General features: G+C 44.8%; 1 protein-coding gene across 1 annotated transcript in view; it reads right to left on the reverse strand.

Moving 5' to 3' along the window:
• LOC134394156 (dedicator of cytokinesis protein 7-like) overlaps positions 1-17,578 on the reverse strand; it is a 169,718-nt gene that overhangs the window by 119,751 nt on the left and 32,389 nt on the right. The window contains exons 3-5 of the mRNA XM_063119359.1: positions 12,227-12,402; positions 10,289-10,357; positions 4,347-4,476 (exon numbers count right to left, since the gene is read on the reverse strand). Coding sequence (XP_062975429.1) covers positions 4,347-4,476; positions 10,289-10,357; positions 12,227-12,402 — 375 coding nt within the window. The remainder of the gene's footprint in view (positions 1-4,346; positions 4,477-10,288; positions 10,358-12,226; positions 12,403-17,578) is intronic.

The raw sequence follows: 17,578 nt of genomic DNA on the forward strand, positions 1-17,578 counted from the left end.
ATCCGTTTTGGCATTAAAAAGGCCCTCTCCGTCGAATGGTAAATTTTCGATTCGTGTTTTAGTCTCATGGCTCAGACCAGCCAACCTGAGCCACACGTGTCTTCGCAGGGCCATGGAACCCATCATAGCTTTAGAATCACAATCCGTTTGATGTCTAGCAGTGCTAAGTTGCTGCCTCGCTATTGCTGAAGCTTCTGCCTGGAATACTCTGGCTAATTCCCTCTTATCATCAGGTAGATAGTCACAGAGTGATCCTATTTTTTCCCACAGGAAAACTTGGTAATGAGCCATAGTGGCCTAGTAAATAGCGGCTTTTAATCCCAACGACGTAGAGGAATAAATTTTTCTGCCTAAGAAATCTAATTTTCTTCCCTCTTTATCAACAGGAGCAGAATGGATCTTTTGAGATTTCCCCTGAGATGATTCAACAACAATCGAATTGGGTTTTGGGTGTTGAAATAAAAATTCAGCTCCCTTCTCCTGAATACGGTACATAGCTTCAAGTCGCTTTGAAGTTGGTGCCGTGGAAGATGGTGCTTTCCAAGACACTTGTGCGGTCTGCAGCAAAGTAGGAGGAAAAGGTATGGCGACCGGTGCATTGGTGTCCGTGTGGAACACATCATAGATGGGGTCGTCAAGCCTTTCTAGGGGTTGCTGGGTTGCAAGCCCTAGCGATTGAGCCATTCTTAGAATGTACTCAAAGAAATGTCCCATAACCTCGGATGGGGATGCAGGGTCCTTAGAATTCACTGCATCATCTGGAGATGGAATAGACGGCGTTGGTGATACAGTTGAAATTGAATTCGACTGATAGTCATCTTCCGGCAAGATGGATTGATGTTGTGGGGAAGAATGCAAAGGTTGAACCTCTTGTTCTGATTGCTATGGTAGTACGGGTACAATTGCTGTGCTCGGTACCGTAGGTGGATGATCACGGTATCGATGCTGTGTTGGCGTCGGTGGTACAGAGTGGTCACGGTACCGATGAGGAGTCAGTGCAGGTGGCGGTGGCGGCATGGTGCCAGGAAGAGTCCTCGATACCGGTGGAGGGTGAGCGAATTCCCTCTCCATTGGTTGTCTGTAGTGGTAGTAATAGTCATCTGCCGGCAAATATGCCTGCGGGTGGTAGTATTCCCAGTCGCGACATCTATAGGGATCGGCATATGTTGATTGCCTGTCCTAATCAGAACGCGATGAGTATGAGTGCTCTCTGTAGCATGTAGGTCTAGGTGATCTAGACCTGGCTGGGGAGATCGGAGGCATGGGCTGTTGCGCCTGTCTGTCGAGGTCTGCCGCCGGTTGTTCACTAGGAGGCGCTTCAGGCTGTACTGATCGTGTTGGTGTCGAGTCTCTAATCTCGCCTTCCGAGATTGACTCTGGTGGCCTCGGAGCGACGTCGGTACCGAAGCAGACCTGCGCGATACTGTAGCGCTCGGCATGGTAGACATGCACGGCGAGGAAGATTTGTTAGAGTCCTTTCTCTTTTTCTTCCTTTTCTGCAATTCTGCAGACTTTGGAGTCCGGGCTTTTTTAGAAATTTTTCTAGCCACAGAGCTTACCAAAGACCGACCAGGTGTGAGAGGTATATCTCTCCTCTCTTCTGCCATGGTCGTTTCTGAGATGACGAACGTTTGTACGCCAGAGCTCTGGTCATCGACGATACTCTGTTGTGTAAGAGTAATGGTTTTCTTTGGAATTGAAGGTTTTTCCGTAGTTTTCTGCTTTGGAGTGTCGGTAGCCCTGAGGCCTTTCTCCCACAGGATGGATCTGAGCCTGTCAACGCGATTTTTACGCATTTGTTTAGTGAAGGACATGCAGTGGTGGCAAGTCTCAACTTTATGTCCCTCACCTAAGCAGATTATGCAGAGGGAGTGACCGTCCATCAGAGGGAGTTTAGCCCGGCAGCTAACACATTTTCAGAATGGAGCTTTCACTGCCATAGGAATTTTTGAGGAAAAACGCTAAGAGGTCGGTTTTCTAGGTCTAGCCACAATGGCGGACGCCGAAGAACTGAGGTATAGGCGGGAACCGCGTGCACATGCGCAGTGGCGCCGGGGATGGTTCCCGCCTAAAACGTTATTTTTAGCTATTGAGGTTCCGGTTTAGGTCTCAGCGTGGGCGCAGAGCCCACATGTGTGATGCCTGCCTCTCACCAAACAATTTCACAATTTGCCAGCCATTAGATGCTGCCCTTCTACATCCACCCTTACCTCTGCACCATGAGAACTAGAAACTTTATTTGGTAAAAGGTGATGCCAAGGGAGATTTACCTCTCATTTACCTCTCTGCCATTGAAAGGTAAACAAGACAAGGTTGAGTGAATTCAATCAACATAGCTGGATATTAGTATCTTGAAGATGGAAGTATGAATCATGAGGAAAAGACAGTGTTCCCAACTCTGTTCTTCTTAAAAGGAAAAGGAGGGGAAAAAACTATTAAAATGGCAGCGGGGGTGGGTGGGTGGATTTGCAGGGGCACTTGCGAAGGAGAAATGACAAGCAGAAAGGAGTACTTAACCATTCCACCACCTATCTATATTTCCTGCAAATTCCCCCCAGCTCCATTGTCAAAAGTCTGGCTGAGAGAAAAAACGGTGTCGGTGAAATTTGCATGGGACAGTCAGTGGGCACAAGAGCCAAACTTTCAAAAGCAACTGTACCCAGGCATTACATTTCAAGTAAAATCTTTGCTGCTTTTGATGATACCCAGTATTAAATGGCAAGTGGTTCACAGGCATGAGGCCATGGTGGGCAGGGTTTCACTGCCCCCCTCTCCTGCTCCATGGCCTCCAGTTGCAGACCCACACGGGCATATTTTCCTTCTATCCCACTTTTCCTTCCATTTTGCCACTTTATAACTCCAGACCATGCTCCGAAAAAGAATTCGAATTTTCACTTAAATTAAGATTGAAAAATCAGAACTACATGAAGTAATTATATTTCTGAAGATTTCCGTAAGTGGGAGTATAACTTATTTACTTCCCTTAGTGAAATGTTGTGATACAAACACTCCATTATTCAGAAAGACAGACAAAAATTAACAAGAACTGAAGACAAAAACAATTCAAAATATGGCTGCAGTTTTGGACATAATCCAAATGTTTTCTGCATTCACACCATTTTTCTTTCTAGAGAATCTCCGTTCCAGAAATGACCTTCCCAGAAAGCACACTTTAGATTTTGAAGTCCAAACGGCAAGTTGGGCATTTGGCTTTCTAAAGGGAAAACTGGAGGAAATAGCCTGCATACAACTGGCAGCAAATTTGCTGCCTTCATAAGTGCTTGTATCACATTCCCAGCTTGCTTTTTGAACGCACAGGAAAATGGGAATGTGCAGATAATGTGTACCTTAAATCCCATTTATTGAAATACATTTTGGTTTATATGGATCTCTGCCTACATTTTGGCATAAAAACAAATTAGAGCTGTGCAGAATATTTGCCATGCTGCAACTTCTACTGCCCCGTTCGCAGCCCACCCCCTCAAAATGCCGATGCAGAGGGCTAAAAAACAGGTATTTGAATTTCTTATTTTGAGTTTCTACATTCTTAAATTCAAAAATTAGCCTGGGTCCAGCTCCAGCTTAGAGCCCCCTCCCTCCTGCTACCAACTGTCTCTGCAGAGGCCACCAGTGAGGGAGGAAGCAGCAGCCAGGCACCTCTCCACCGTGCCTGGGTCCAGCTCCAGCTGAGAGCCCCCTCCCTCCTGCTACCAACTGTCTCTGCAGAGGCCACCAGTGAGGGAGGAAGCAGCAGCCAGGCACCTCTCCACCGTGCCTGGGTCCAGCTCCAGCTGAGAGCCCCCTCCCTCCTGCTGTCAACTGTAACTGCTGAACTTTGCAACTAAGATTGTAGTGTCTGAATTTGCTTTCCTTTCCCCCCTTCTCCTCCTCCCTCCCAATCCCCTTTCCTTTTGTGTCATGTCTTTTAGATTGTAAGCCTGTCGGCAGGGACTGTCAAGAAATACTTTTGTAAGCCGCCGTGAGAGCCTTTTGGCTGAATGGCGGCATAAAAATCCTTAAATAAATAAAATAAAATAAAATAAAAAAGTCAAGCAAATTTCAGTTTTTAATGCATCTGGAATCATTTTTTCCCCTTTAAGGGGCACAAACCTAAATCTATGTTAAGGAAGCTTTCTGTAGAAACACCTACTAGCTCTCTAGAGGTCACAGGAAAAGTGTCATCTGTTCTGATATCAGATGGCAACTCCCCCCCCCCCCCAATAAACTTAAGAAAAATTGAAGGTAACAGGTTCCATATTGCAATCCTTTGTTGATGCTGGCATTACAGGACACAAAAATTACTGTTCCAAGAAGCTGCTAGACTTTACAAACCTGAGTTGACTTACCGGCTCCCCCTGACTACTCCGCTCTTCAGTTACTTCATCTAGTTCGAAGACTTGACTAGGTAGCCCCTTCTGCCTGTCCTTTTGCCTCTCAGCAGTAACGGCATTGTACATGGTGCTTAGCCTTTGGTACCTAAAGCACGGCAGAAAAAACGACGATGATGAATGAATGGATTTATAAAGCACCATAAAAGTACATTGCACTGTACAAAGAACTAAGCAATAATACAATGCCCTGCCCAAATGGCTTACAATCTGGAAATGTAAAAATAAATTGTTATAACCATAGAATAGTAGAGTTGGAAAGGGCCTTTAAGGCCATCGAATCTAAACCTCCACTCAATGCAGGAATCCACCCTAAAGCATCCCTGACAGATGGTTGTCCAGCTGCCTCTTGAAGGCCTCTAGTGTGGGAGAGCCCACAAGCTCCCTAGGTCACTGGTTCCATTGTCATACTGCTCTAACAGTCAGAAAGTTTTTCCTGATGTCCAGCCGGAATCTGGCTTCCAGTAACTTGAGCCCATTATTCCGTGTCCTGCACTCTGAGAGGATCGAGTAATGATGTTACTATCTAATGAAAATTGGTCTGATCACATGAATCACTCCCAGGTATGCGAGTATAGAGTAGCAATTCAAAGATGGCGACGAGGGAGGCTGCTTTGCTTTTTTGAATACCGCGGTTTGTTTGCAAATTTGACTAACTTTTGGGGTCCTTTTTGCTCTAAATACTGTAAATTATGTGGTGGCATTGATCGTCGCACTCAGTTAGTGAGCAAATTTACTTGCTTTCTTAAGGATTCAACTTTTAGCAGTATTAAGGACTTAAAAGGACTTACTGTAGGACTTCACTGTTGTTAATTCATACAATCTGGTTGATAAGCGAGGAGAAACAGCTACACTTGCTGAAAAGAACATCATATGAACTAACTACTGAACAACAGTGTTATCAATTGCCTGGATTGTGTGGGGCTGGAGAACTGTGTATCACTCTCCTGGAGTGCTGCCCTCCTAGTTCCTCTAACACCCTGTGTCCATCGTCCATCTAGGCCAAGCCAGTTTATTTCCACTGGCTGGAAGCGCTCTTTTGCTGTTTGTTTCGCCGACTGTCTCCGCTGTTGCCTGCCTAATTCCACCTGCGCCTTGCGACTACCTTCTGCTTGGGCCAGCCAGCATATCTTCACCGGCTGAAAATATTCCTTCAACAGCTGGGTCATTTACTGCTCTACCTGTTGCTGTATTCTTCCATCAGCTGTTCCATCTGCAAGGTCCCTAATGACCTCCGCAATGTCTGCTATTCCTGTGGTAGTGGGCCGTCGACACCCTGTAAGGCACCAGAAGACTTTCGATGGGAGATGCTATCTCAGATCAATTCCTTTTTGTGCGCATGTTGCAACTCAATTTATTAACTGTCTTACATGCAATGTCTGGTCCCTAGTGCGAAAAGCAGATTTTCTAACAAACTATCTTCTGGAGCATATTTCCATCTCTTTTGTTACAGAAACGTAGCTCCAGGAGGAGGGTCCTGCTATCTGAGCTGTTTTCTCCGCCCTGGGGTATAGCTGTTTTCATATCCCTAGGGAGAGGGGTCGAGGAGGAGGGGTTGGGATCATCATGGCAAAGACCTTGGGTTTACTGAAAGTATCACCATTGAATGATGGTAACCCCTTCACATTTGAGCTCCAGTCAGGGTGTATTGAGAAATGCAGTCTGCTTGTAGCTTGTGTGTATTGTCCACTTGGGGGAAGTTATGAGGAGTTCCTTGAGGAATTCACAGCCCGGCTTTCCTCCCTTCCCTCTGGGCAGCATTGTATTATTGCGGACAGCTTTAACATCCACTTGGACTCCGGTGTCAGCTTTGGTCTTAAGATTCTTCCCTCTCCTCCTATACATTCAGCTGGTGGGGTGTTGGATCTTATTATTGTTCAGGAGTTGACACCCCCCCCCCATCCCCAGTTTCGGGACATTCAGACTCATCCATTGCACCTTCGATCTCACTCCCCTATCTCGGCATCCCAAACAAAGGGTCATTTATAGGGACATCACAAAGATGACACCAGTGGCCTTTCAAGGCCAACTTTTACAGGATGCTCATTGGGCTGAGGTCTTGGCTAGGAAGAGCGATTCCATGACAGCTGATGAAATGGCAGAGATGTTCTCGCCTGCCACATGTTCAGCTCTTAACCATCTTGCCGCAGCTAAATCCCGAGTGCTTCTGGCACATGACCCCAGGCCCTGGCTCCCTTTTGAGCTGAGGTTGGAATGGGCTCAAGTTCACTGCTCGTAGAGGTACAGGAAAGGAGAGGAACTTGTCTACATTGTAGAGTTGAAGGCCTACCTAGGCCATGTGGAGGTGGTGAAACAATCATTTTATCAGGCCGCTATAACTGCTCAGGCTCATGCCCCCTGTCAGCTTTTTACAACTTTCAGGGGGCTTTTAGGCATGCCCTCAGCTTCTGATCATCCTGGTCCTCCAGCTCTCCCAACAGTGGAGCGGAGGGATTTGTGAACAAGGTGGCAATAATATATGCCACCTTCCCTACTGGTGCTCCTCTTGCCTACTACCCTCCATTTCCTTATCCCCCGGTGACTTTGACTTTATTGAGGTCACTGAGGCCCAAGTCTCCCGAATTATTCCTTCCACCCCTCTTGATCCCTTCCCTTCATCCCTTTATACTACCCTGCGTCTCCTTTTCCTGACCTTTTTGACTCGCCTGCTGAATTGCCATGTGGTGGCAACACACAGCGGCAAAAACAAGTCTGTGCCTCTCCATCAGCCAACATAATAAACTCAGAACTATAATAAGTAAGGTCCCGTGGCAAGTGAGCCTAATGAGAAAAGGAGTGCAGGATGGGTGGGAGTATTTAAAAAAGGAAATTTTAAAGGCACAGTAACAAACAATTCCAACAAGGAAAAAAGATAGAAGACAACAGAGGAAACCAATGTGGCTCCACAAAAAGCTTAGAGATGACCTGAAAACAAAAAAGGATACATATAGGAAGTGGAAGGAAGGCCAGGCTACAAAAGAAGAGTACAGACAGGTGGCGGAGAAGTGCCGAAATGGAGTCAGGAAGCTGAGGTTAGCGAGGGATGCTAAAAGAAATAAAAAGGCTTTCTTCAGATACGGGAGTAGTAAAAGACAGAGGAAAGAAATGGTGGTTCAACTGCTTAATGAGGATGGCAAATTGATAACAGATGGCAAAGAAAAGGCTGAAGTGCTCAATTCCTCAGTCTTCTCCCAAAAGCGGGTTTATGACCCCCCTGGAGAAAGTGAAGCAGAAGTTGAGGGGGCAGGATTGCAATTTGAGATTGATAAACAAATGGTCAAAGAACACCTAATTTCCTTGAATGAGTTCAAATCTCCAGGGCCCGATGAACTGCATCCTAGAGTAATGAAGGAGCTAGCGGAAGAACCCTCAGAACATTTGTCTATTATCTTTGCAAAATCATGGAAGACGGATGAGGTGCCGGACGACTGGAGGAGGGCTAACGTTGTCCCTATCTTCAAAAAGGGCAAAAAGGAGGAACCTGGGAACTACAGACCAGTCAGTCTGACATCCATCCCTGGGAAAATTCTGGAGCAGATTATAAAGAAGTCAATCTGTAAACACCTTGAAATCAATGCGGTGATCACTAGAAGTCAACATGGATTTGTCAGGAATAAGTCCTGCAAGACTAATTTGATCTCATTTTTTGATCAGGTAACCTCCCTTGTCGACCGTGGGAATGCTATGGATGTCATATATCTTGACTTCAGCAAAGCTTTTGACAATGTGCCCCATGATATTCTGATTAACAAACTAGCTAAAAGTGGGCTAGATGGAACAACTATTCGGTGGATTCACAGTTGGCTACAGAATCAGACTCAAAGAGTACTTATCAATGGAACCTTCTCAAACTGGGGAGAGGCAAGAGCGGGGTACCGCAGGGCTCAGTCTTGGGCCCAGTGCTCTTCAACATTTTTATTAATGATTTGGACGAGGAGGTGCAGGGAACGCTGATCAAATTTGCAGATGACACAAAATTGGGTGAGATAGCTGATACCTTGGAAGACAGAAACAAACTTCAAAGTGATCTTGATAGGCTGGAGTGCTGGGCTGAAAACAACAGAATGAAATTTAATAGGGATAAATGCCAAGTTCTACATTTAGGAAATAGAAACCAAAGGCACAGTTACAAGATGGGGGATACTTGGCTCAGCAATACTACAAACGAGAAGGATCTTGGAATTGTTGTAGATCGCAAGCTGAATATGAGCCAACAGTGCAATATGGCTGCAAGAAAGGCCAATGCTATTTTGGGCTGCATTAATAGAAGTATAGCTTCCAAATCACGTGAGGTACTGGTTCCTCTCTATTCGGCCCTGGTTAGGCCTCATCTAGAGTATTGCGTCCAGTTCTGGGCTCCACAATTCAAGAAGGACGCAGACAAGCTGGAGCGTGTTCAGAGGAGGGCAACCAGGATGATCAGGGGTCTGGAAACAAAGCCCTATGAAGAGAGATTGAAAGAACTGGGCAAGTTTAGCTTGGAGAAGAGAAGATTGAGGGGCGACATGATAGCACTCTTCAAATACTTAAAAGGTTGTCACTCAGAGGAGGGCCAGGACCTCTTCTCGATCCTCCCAGAGTGCAGGACACGGAATAACGGGATCAAATTAAAGGAAGCCAGATTCCAGCTGAACATCAGAAAAAACTTCCTGACGGTTAGAGCAGTACAACAATGGAATCAGTTGCCTGGTGAGGTTGTGGCCTCTCCCACACTAGAGGCCTTCAAGAGGCAGCAGTCAGGGATGCTTTAGGGTGGATTCCTGCATTGAGCAGGGGGTTGGACTCGATGGCCTTGTAGGCTCCTTCCAACTCTGCTATTCTATGATTCTATGATTCTATGTATGAGATGATCCAACTGCTTGCTGGTTTTGTGCACTGTCTCAGCAAGGCGGTGGCTTGGGGAGGCTTTGTTCTGGGCTCCTCAGATGGAGCTTCAACTTGTTGACGAAGTGCTGAAAACCTGAAATGGATGCTTAGCTAGGGCTGGAGCCCATGATTGCTTCTCTTGCCACCTACTCAGTGAATACAGCTGATCCACACCCTTGTTCAAAGCATTCTGAGTTCAGCTGGGTTTGCCCATTTAGTCATCAGTCATAGGCTGCAGGGTGGGGTACTGAAATGCTTATTTTGCAGGAGCCAGGAGCCCTCTTGCTTGACAGAGTGAACTTCGTGAGAAAGACTCACAAGATGAAGGGTTGACATGCTTCTACCCAGAGCATTTATCACGGCACACCTGAGTGAAACAACTCCTCCTCCACCACCGGCTGAAAGTACTTGGAATATGCAGTTGCTGAAAGTACTTGGAATATCCAGGGCCCTGTGTATCAAATGGTCAATATAACAAATATAGCAAACAATTTACTCTGGTGCACTTTAAAGAAAGTTCCAAAATGTTTGCAGAGCTTTCCGGCCTCTCTCTTCAACCTTTCTGGCCCCTCCATAGAGGCCCAAAAGAGAGAGAGATCAAGTGAATAGCAGCTTTGTAGAAAGATGCAAATGTCTCCTGGTATAGATGGGAAATGGGAGGAGCCAGAGTAAGGTAGGTACATTTAGCCAGAAGAGTGTTGACTATTTTTTCCCTTTGAAATACAGTGCTCCACTACCAAAGATTCCTTTAAGTCAGCCTTCCTCAACCTGGGGCGCTCCAGATGTGTTGGACTGCATCTCCCAGAATGCCCCAGCCAGCTGCTGGGGCATTCTGGGAGTTGTAGTCCAACACATCTGGAACGCCCCAGGTTGAGGAAGGCTGCTTTAAGTGGTGCATACCCAGCCCACATCCAAAAGACGAAACTCTGCACATGTCATCAAATTCCCAGCCAGCCACCAAACTAGTAGAGAGCCATCTTTTGCCATTCTTTCCTAAGCAGACTACAAGAACAGGAGAAAGTCACCAAACCTACTTTCTCTGGACAATGACCCAGTCTTCTGTGTAGACTTGAACAGCATCTCGTACGCGTGCATCCTGCTTCCTGGAGAGGAAGGAAAAGGGAAGAAGCCTTGTGGACACAGCAGGCTGACTAGTAAAAATGTGTACAGGGTAGTAACTTCCCTCGACTTATTTGCATGGCTAATTAGGATCAATTTCCTCTTCACATGTTTGGCCTCCACACCTTTAGTAAACAACGGTTAACTTCCCCTGGATATACTTTCTTCTGTATAGGTTGCAAAAAAACCAAATCCTTTGCAGATTTCTATTAATAGACTGATTGGAAGCCTGACCCCTGTAAGCTACTGGCCTTAGTGTTTGGTAAACAGTCTTTGCCCTCTCAACAGCAGCCTTCTTTCTGTCACTCAGCCCCAAAGCTTGCTTGCTCCTAGGTTTCAGTGGCAGTACTTTTTCCTATCTGCCAAGGTAGCCTTTCCTTTCAGATTTGGGGCTGGTGGGCATGATTCTTGGCTTTGTAGCAAAGGTGGGCTGATGCAACACACTCTGCATGGAGCTATTCAGATGGCAATCCTGTAGAATCGGCATGCCTCCCGACAGGGTGGAATGCCAGCAGGACATTCTACTAGCAAAATGCTGGCAGTGGCATTCCTGTTTTCTGGACAAAAAATGCAAGCTGCTGTGTTTAGCATGAACAATCTGGAAGGACTGAGCCCAGCGTACTTATCCCTTCCAATGTCTTGTCTCATCCATGCGAAGAGCATCCTCCTAAATATACTACCTAGATGTGTGATGGCGAGAGCACGGATGAAGGAAAACTCATGTGAAATCTGACCCAACACAGGTGTGAGCTCATTATTGAGCCTATTCTGTGGCAGTGACAGAGTTCTTTTCCATCGCCACTGCCTCTTATCAGGCCACTCGTGAAGAAACCTAACCTGGACCCAAATGAAATAAATTATAGGCCAGTTGCCAACACCTCTTCCCTGGGCAAAGTGCTCAAATGAGTGGCCATCTGTCAGCCCCAGGCACTCTTGGATGAAACTGATTTTTCAAACACATTTCAATCAGGCTTTTGGCCTGACTTGGGAACAGAAATTTGATCACCCTGTGGAATGACCTTTGTCAAGAGAAAGACGGGGGAATTGTAACCCTGTTGGTTCCCTTGGGTTTCTCAGTGGCTTTCAGGACCATTAACCACAGTATCCTTCTGGATAGGCTGTCTGAGTTGTGGCTTGGAGGAACCGTATTGCAGGGGTTCCATTGCTACTTGGAGGTCAAGTCCAACAGATGTTGCTGGGAGATTAGTGCTCTGCAGCATGGCAGTTCTGTTATGCGTTTCCACGGGGCTCTATTTATCCCCCATGATAAAAGCTACCTTTGGTGTTTTTTTTGTTTTTGATGTTCTTAAAATGTTCCTGCAGCTCAGTTTCCCAACATACCATAAACAGTGCCACAAGGTCTGTTTTTCTACCCATATATGCTTTTGCTGCAGGATTCCCAAGGAAGTATATATGAAAACCCTGAGGCAAGAAATTAAGATCCACACATTTTATAGGAAAGACCAAGAACCGGTTTATCTTCTAAGGTCACAGTGGATTTTTCCACATCTGACCTACAATTCTTCACATATATGCCATCCAAAAGGCTTTATCAAGCCTTCAAATGCCATAAAGCTGTCATATAAAGTAGCCTTTCAAAATTCTATTCTGTCATGTCAAAGCTGTTAATTTGAAAACCAATAATAATAATAATTTTTGCCTTCCACATGTTTTGACTACTCAATAGCACAAAACCAGCCAAGTTCCAATGCAGAAAATGCAAACAAATTGCCTTGGCATCCCTTCTTTGCCTTTGTCCTGAGCAATAAAGGGGCATTGTAGTGAATGATTGCAGAAGTACATGGGCTCTCTCAGGTATCAGAAGACCCACAATTATCAACCAGGCCACTTACCCATCTTCAGGGACTCCAGGTTCCAGCGTTCGGCAGTCCCGGGGTTCATGGACCACCTCCAGGTCATCAGCAGGAAATTCAACCAGGTCACGAAGAGGGCCAGGCTCAGCATCTGGCAGGTGGCTGCAAAGGTACTCCTCAAAGTCTATTGGCTCCACCACTTCTGTCAGAGGCACCTGGGACGGGTTCCAGAGGGAAAGAAAGGAGGAGGGGCCTGCAGATCAGAAAGGAGCATGTAGCACAACTCACTTGCTTAAGTTACCTGAAGAGCCTGAATCACTCCTATGCCATGCTTGTTGTAGCACATGATAACCCAGATGAGGAGGACTAGTTTCCAGGGGCTCAGGCTGACAATTTATACAATACTTTTAATGTGCAGTACAGCACTTTATAATACTTCTCTCATTCATCACCACAACATTACACACATTGTGATGACAAATAGCTAGCTGCTGTTCTCCATTTTATAGGCTGGGGAACTGATGATGACTTGCCCAAGGCTAAGCCATGAAGTCAAGGAATAATTGGGATTTGAACCCATCAAGCAGAGATTTGGACTCGGTGGCCTTATAAGCCCCTTTCAGCTCAACTATTCTATGATTCTATAAACCTCATCTTCTCAGGACTCAACCCATTTCAAGTGAATGCTTCCCGCCCATCCCACCCACCACTCTCCACTCCTCCAAGAATTACACTACGGAAACTAGGAAAACATAATATCACCTATTCATTAAAATGTGTTTTAAGACTTTATTCATTAATGTTTACAAATATCCCACCTATGAATCTACAGTATAGTTAAAGCTTTCTCCATCTATAAATTATATAGAAATGGATGCAAGCTTAACTTATATATTAAGTATTAAAGTTGTATCTGATATTCATTTACTTTGCAAAGGACCAAATTTCGCTACCCAAGAGGAAAGTTTATTTATTATATTTATATACTGCCCCATAGCCGAAGCTCTTTGGGCTATTTACAAAAGTTAAAAACAGTGAACATTAAAAACAAATATACAAAAATTTAAAACTATCAAAAGCATAAAAACAACAACATCCACTTAAAACAACTATTCTGGAGTCAGTTAAAAAAACAACCTCTCAGCATATGTTGTTAACTGCCTGGGAGAAGAGAAAAGTCTTGACCTGGCGCCAAAAAGATAACAATGTTGGCGCCAGGCGAGCTTCGTCAGGGAGATCATTCCATAATTGGGGGGCCACCACTGTAAAGGCCCTCTACCTTGTTGCTATCCTCCGAGCTTCTCTCGGAGTAGGCACTTGGAGGAGGACCTTAGAAGTTGAGCATAGTGTACGGGTAGGTTCATGTCAAGAGAGGCGTTCTGTCAGGTATTGTGGTCCCAAACCATGTAAGGCTTTATAGGTTAAAACCAGCGCCTTGATTTGTACTCAAAAACGTATAGGCAGCCAATGCAAGCAGGCCAGAATCGGTCTTATATGTTCAAACTTTCTGGTTCCGGTTGTAAATCTGGCTGCTGCATTCTGCACAAGCTGCAGCTTCCAAACCGTCTTCAAAGGCTGCCCCATGTAGAGCGCATTGCAGTAATCTAATTTGGAGGTTACCAGAGCACGGACAACTGAAGCTAGGTTATCCCTGTCCAGATAAGGGCATAGCTGGGCCATCAACTCAAGCTGGTAGAAGGCACTCGGTGCCACCGAGGCCACCTGAGCCTTAAGGGACAGAGACGGTTCTAGGAGAACCCCCAAGCTACAAACCTGCTCCTTCAGAGGGAGTGCAACCCCATCCAGAACAGGTTGAACACCTACTATCCAGTCAGAAGAACCACCCACCAGCAGCATCTCAGTCTTGTCTGGATTAAGTTTCAGTTTATTAGTCCTCATCCAGTCCATTGTCACAGCCAGGCACCAGTTCAGCACATCCATAGCCTCATCTGATGAAGATGAAAAGGAGAAATAGAGCTGTGTGTCATCAGCGTACTGATGACAACGCACTCCAAAACTCTGAATGACCACACCCAACGGTTTCATGTAAATGTTAAACAGCATGGGGGACAAGACTGACCCCTGCGGAACCATACAGTGGAGAATCCATGGGGCCAAGCAATGTTCCCCAAGCACCACTTTCTGGAGCCGACCAGCCAAGTAGGAGCAGAACCACCTCCCACTCCCAACTCAGTTACTCTTTTAAAAAAATATGGCAATGTCTGCCATAAAAGAATGGCATTTAAAAGGCATGAAACAAAATCTTAAATAATAATATTCTAGAACTAAAGGGGTATAGTCAAGAATGCTAGACTTTTCCCTATCTAGAGAGATGTCAGTCTAAAATGAAGCATAATCCAGCTCTGCAAAAGTAGGTACCACCATCAAACATTGCTTCTATCAATAGTCTACCTAAAGCACTTTCTAAAATAAGGATTACATTGTTCTTTATTTCTGCTCTCTGTTTTACAAAGCATTTGCAAATCTCTACCAGTGCTTGCTTCTGGCCTGTTTCCAGAGAGAGCTTCTCCATTGCTTCATTGCCCCAGAATGCCTCTGTGTAATCAGTGATCTTAAACATAACAGACAGCTCTAATCCACTTATCTGTCTGCAAGAGCTTCTTTCATTAACATCTTAATTGCAGACTATAGCTTAACACCAGGACTGTAACTCAGGAAGACATTTGTTCCTTATCATCCCATATTAAGAGTTTTAGGCAAGTCAAAAGCTTGCACACTCAGAAGGCTGAGTGGATTCTGCCATTAAAAAGATACATTAAAAATCTGCACCAAGAAAAGGCTAAATTCTAAGTCCTACATGAATTATACAATGAAGCAAGAATTTGCTTATTCTGCATAATGAATTTTGCTTCTATTAGTTGGGGTAAGGAACTGTACATCATTAGGGCTGAAAGATTCTCAGGATGCTGAATTCTGCACCCAATATCAAGCCCAATGTCTTTCTGCCTTCTCTACAGTCAGGACTGTGCTATGAAGACCTCTGGGCATTTCTCAAGGGCAATTCATAGAATATCTGGCGGAGGCCATGTTGTGCAAATAAGGTCTCAAGGCTAGCACACTTTGGTACGCTGGTGAGGTCTTACACCTTACAGCTCTATGCACCAATCATCGTTCACAGCATGTAAAGGTGCTTCCAGGTGACACCCCAATCAGAAGCTCTATTGAATGAGCAGGAAATACTGTATAGAAGATAACTTTCTGTTGGAGGTGTCTAGAACTAGCATTGCAGCTCTGCCTCCGGCATTACGCCAGCTATTTCGTCTGGACTAGAACCATCAGAACTGGGATCGTCTTGCTGAATGTATAGATTGTGATTGATCAGTGATCTCATCTAATGCACTGATCAACCCAAATCTCATCTATGGGGGCACCCCAAGCATCCACTTATAACTCTTACTTTGTTTTATTTATATTAATATATTACAATTACCTTTCCCATAACCCTATACTCTTAGAATCATAGAATAGCAGAGTTGGAAGGGGCCTACAAGGCCATCGAGTCCAACCCCTTGCTCAATGCAGGAATCCACCCTAAAGCATCCCCAGAAGATGCTTGTCCAGCTGCCTCTTCACTTTGTATCTGCCTGAAAAATCAACTAGCAGTTAGGAAAGGCTGCTACTGGGAAAGCCTGGGGGTTCTGCTGAGCTGAGTGTTTGTCTGCCCCGCCCCCTTGCAGATACTAAAGACTCCTGGGTACTGGAGGCCTACGGCGCAAGCCGGTCAAGCGGAACAGTTACTTTAGAGGCAGAACCCCAGCCTCGGACCTGTCTCTGAAGCCTAGCATCTGGGGTGCCCAGGCAATTTAATGGTTTCATTGAGCTGTAGAAGATTACTCTGAATATGGTCCTCACAAGGCATGGATGTAAGGCTTTGGGGATTTTCTCCCCCATAGTGCTTGAATTACCTCAAAGGAAAAGGCAACCAAAAATATCATCCTTTTTCCCCTTAAAAAAAGAGGGGAAAAAAGAAACAGAGGGAAGCAGTTACTACCAATACAAATGTTTTAGACTGGTCTGTGGATTATTCATGGAACAAATATGAAACATCAATTGAAACAAAGGGAACAAATTTAGCAACTGAAATTGCCCAAGTTGAAAGCTCAGCAGGTCTAACCCTTGGCTCTCAAAGAAGATCTGATTCACCTGAGATGAAATTAGAAAGCTCTCTTGATGAACTTCCAGAAGAAATAACTCCTGGGAGGAGCCAAACCACATGGACCAACCTAAGGGTTCAAGAGGGTGATGAGTCCCTTGAGGAGATAAATTATGTATATTCCCCTGTTATTGATAAACAAGGTAAGATTTTTCTTCAGGGACTTTTGGATTCAAAAGAAAGAATGTTTGAGAACTATATCATCCCAATAACCAAGGTTTTGGAGTTAATGAAGCAATTCCTGTCAAAATGCCACCAGCTGTTAACCACTATGGCTGAAATATGTAAGGGAGTCATGGAGCCAGCCTGCTCTACTACAAGCAAGGGCAACCTTGCTTGTAGTAGACATATGGGAACATTGACCAGAAAAACAACATGCTCCATAAAAAATCTATCAAGGAAAAGAAAAGTAAACAAAGGAAAGGCCCACAAAAATGAGCAAAAATATCAAAGTTGGTAGGAAAAGTCAAAAAATGACTCAGCAATATAAGAAAATGAATTTTTACAAACTCTTTAAATTGCTGGAGGATTCATCAAAACCTACCCAGCAGAAATGTAAGCAATGCCAACATAGCAAAATGAAGCCTGTAGTTCAAAATGACCCTCAGCTACCTGTGCCTACAAATGGATCAAACGAACTAGTGGTTAACGCGGATCTAATCCATGTTCTCAACAGGAGGCCTTGCCCAGTGATCAAGTTTAAGAACAAAATCTCCACCCAAGACAAACTAAAACCTAGATGTCACAAATGGGAAATAGTTCTAAAACGTTAAAAGCTAGCCTTTTCTAGTTTCCCTAAACCCAAAGGCATGCTCTCCCAGGCTCAATGTAAAATTCATTTTCTACAGCTAGCAGATGAAGTAATCCCAGGGACTCTTAACACTGATGATATAATAAACATACAGTATCTTTTCTATAATTATCACCATGCACGTGCCATGGTGACATTTGCATCTCGGCAGTCTGCAAAAGAAGTTTATAGCAATAAGGCTCTTTTTATGGATGTGGGTCTGGTGGTGACTAGAGTCTTTGAGAACACTACTTGCACTTCCCTAGTCTATAAGGATGTAAGAGCCGAACAAAAAGATAACATTACTGGTAATCTTATTAGCCTGGAGGTCCCACAGAATCATGTCTATAATAATAAATCAATACAGCATAGCCCAAAGTAAGAACTCCCCTGTCTAGAAATCGAGAGTGAAGATGTTTTTGCTTCA

The sequence above is a fragment of the Elgaria multicarinata genome, chromosome 3 (assembly GCF_023053635.1).
Source record: "Elgaria multicarinata webbii isolate HBS135686 ecotype San Diego chromosome 3, rElgMul1.1.pri, whole genome shotgun sequence".
Classification (NCBI taxonomy): Eukaryota; Metazoa; Chordata; class Lepidosauria; order Squamata; family Anguidae; genus Elgaria; species Elgaria multicarinata.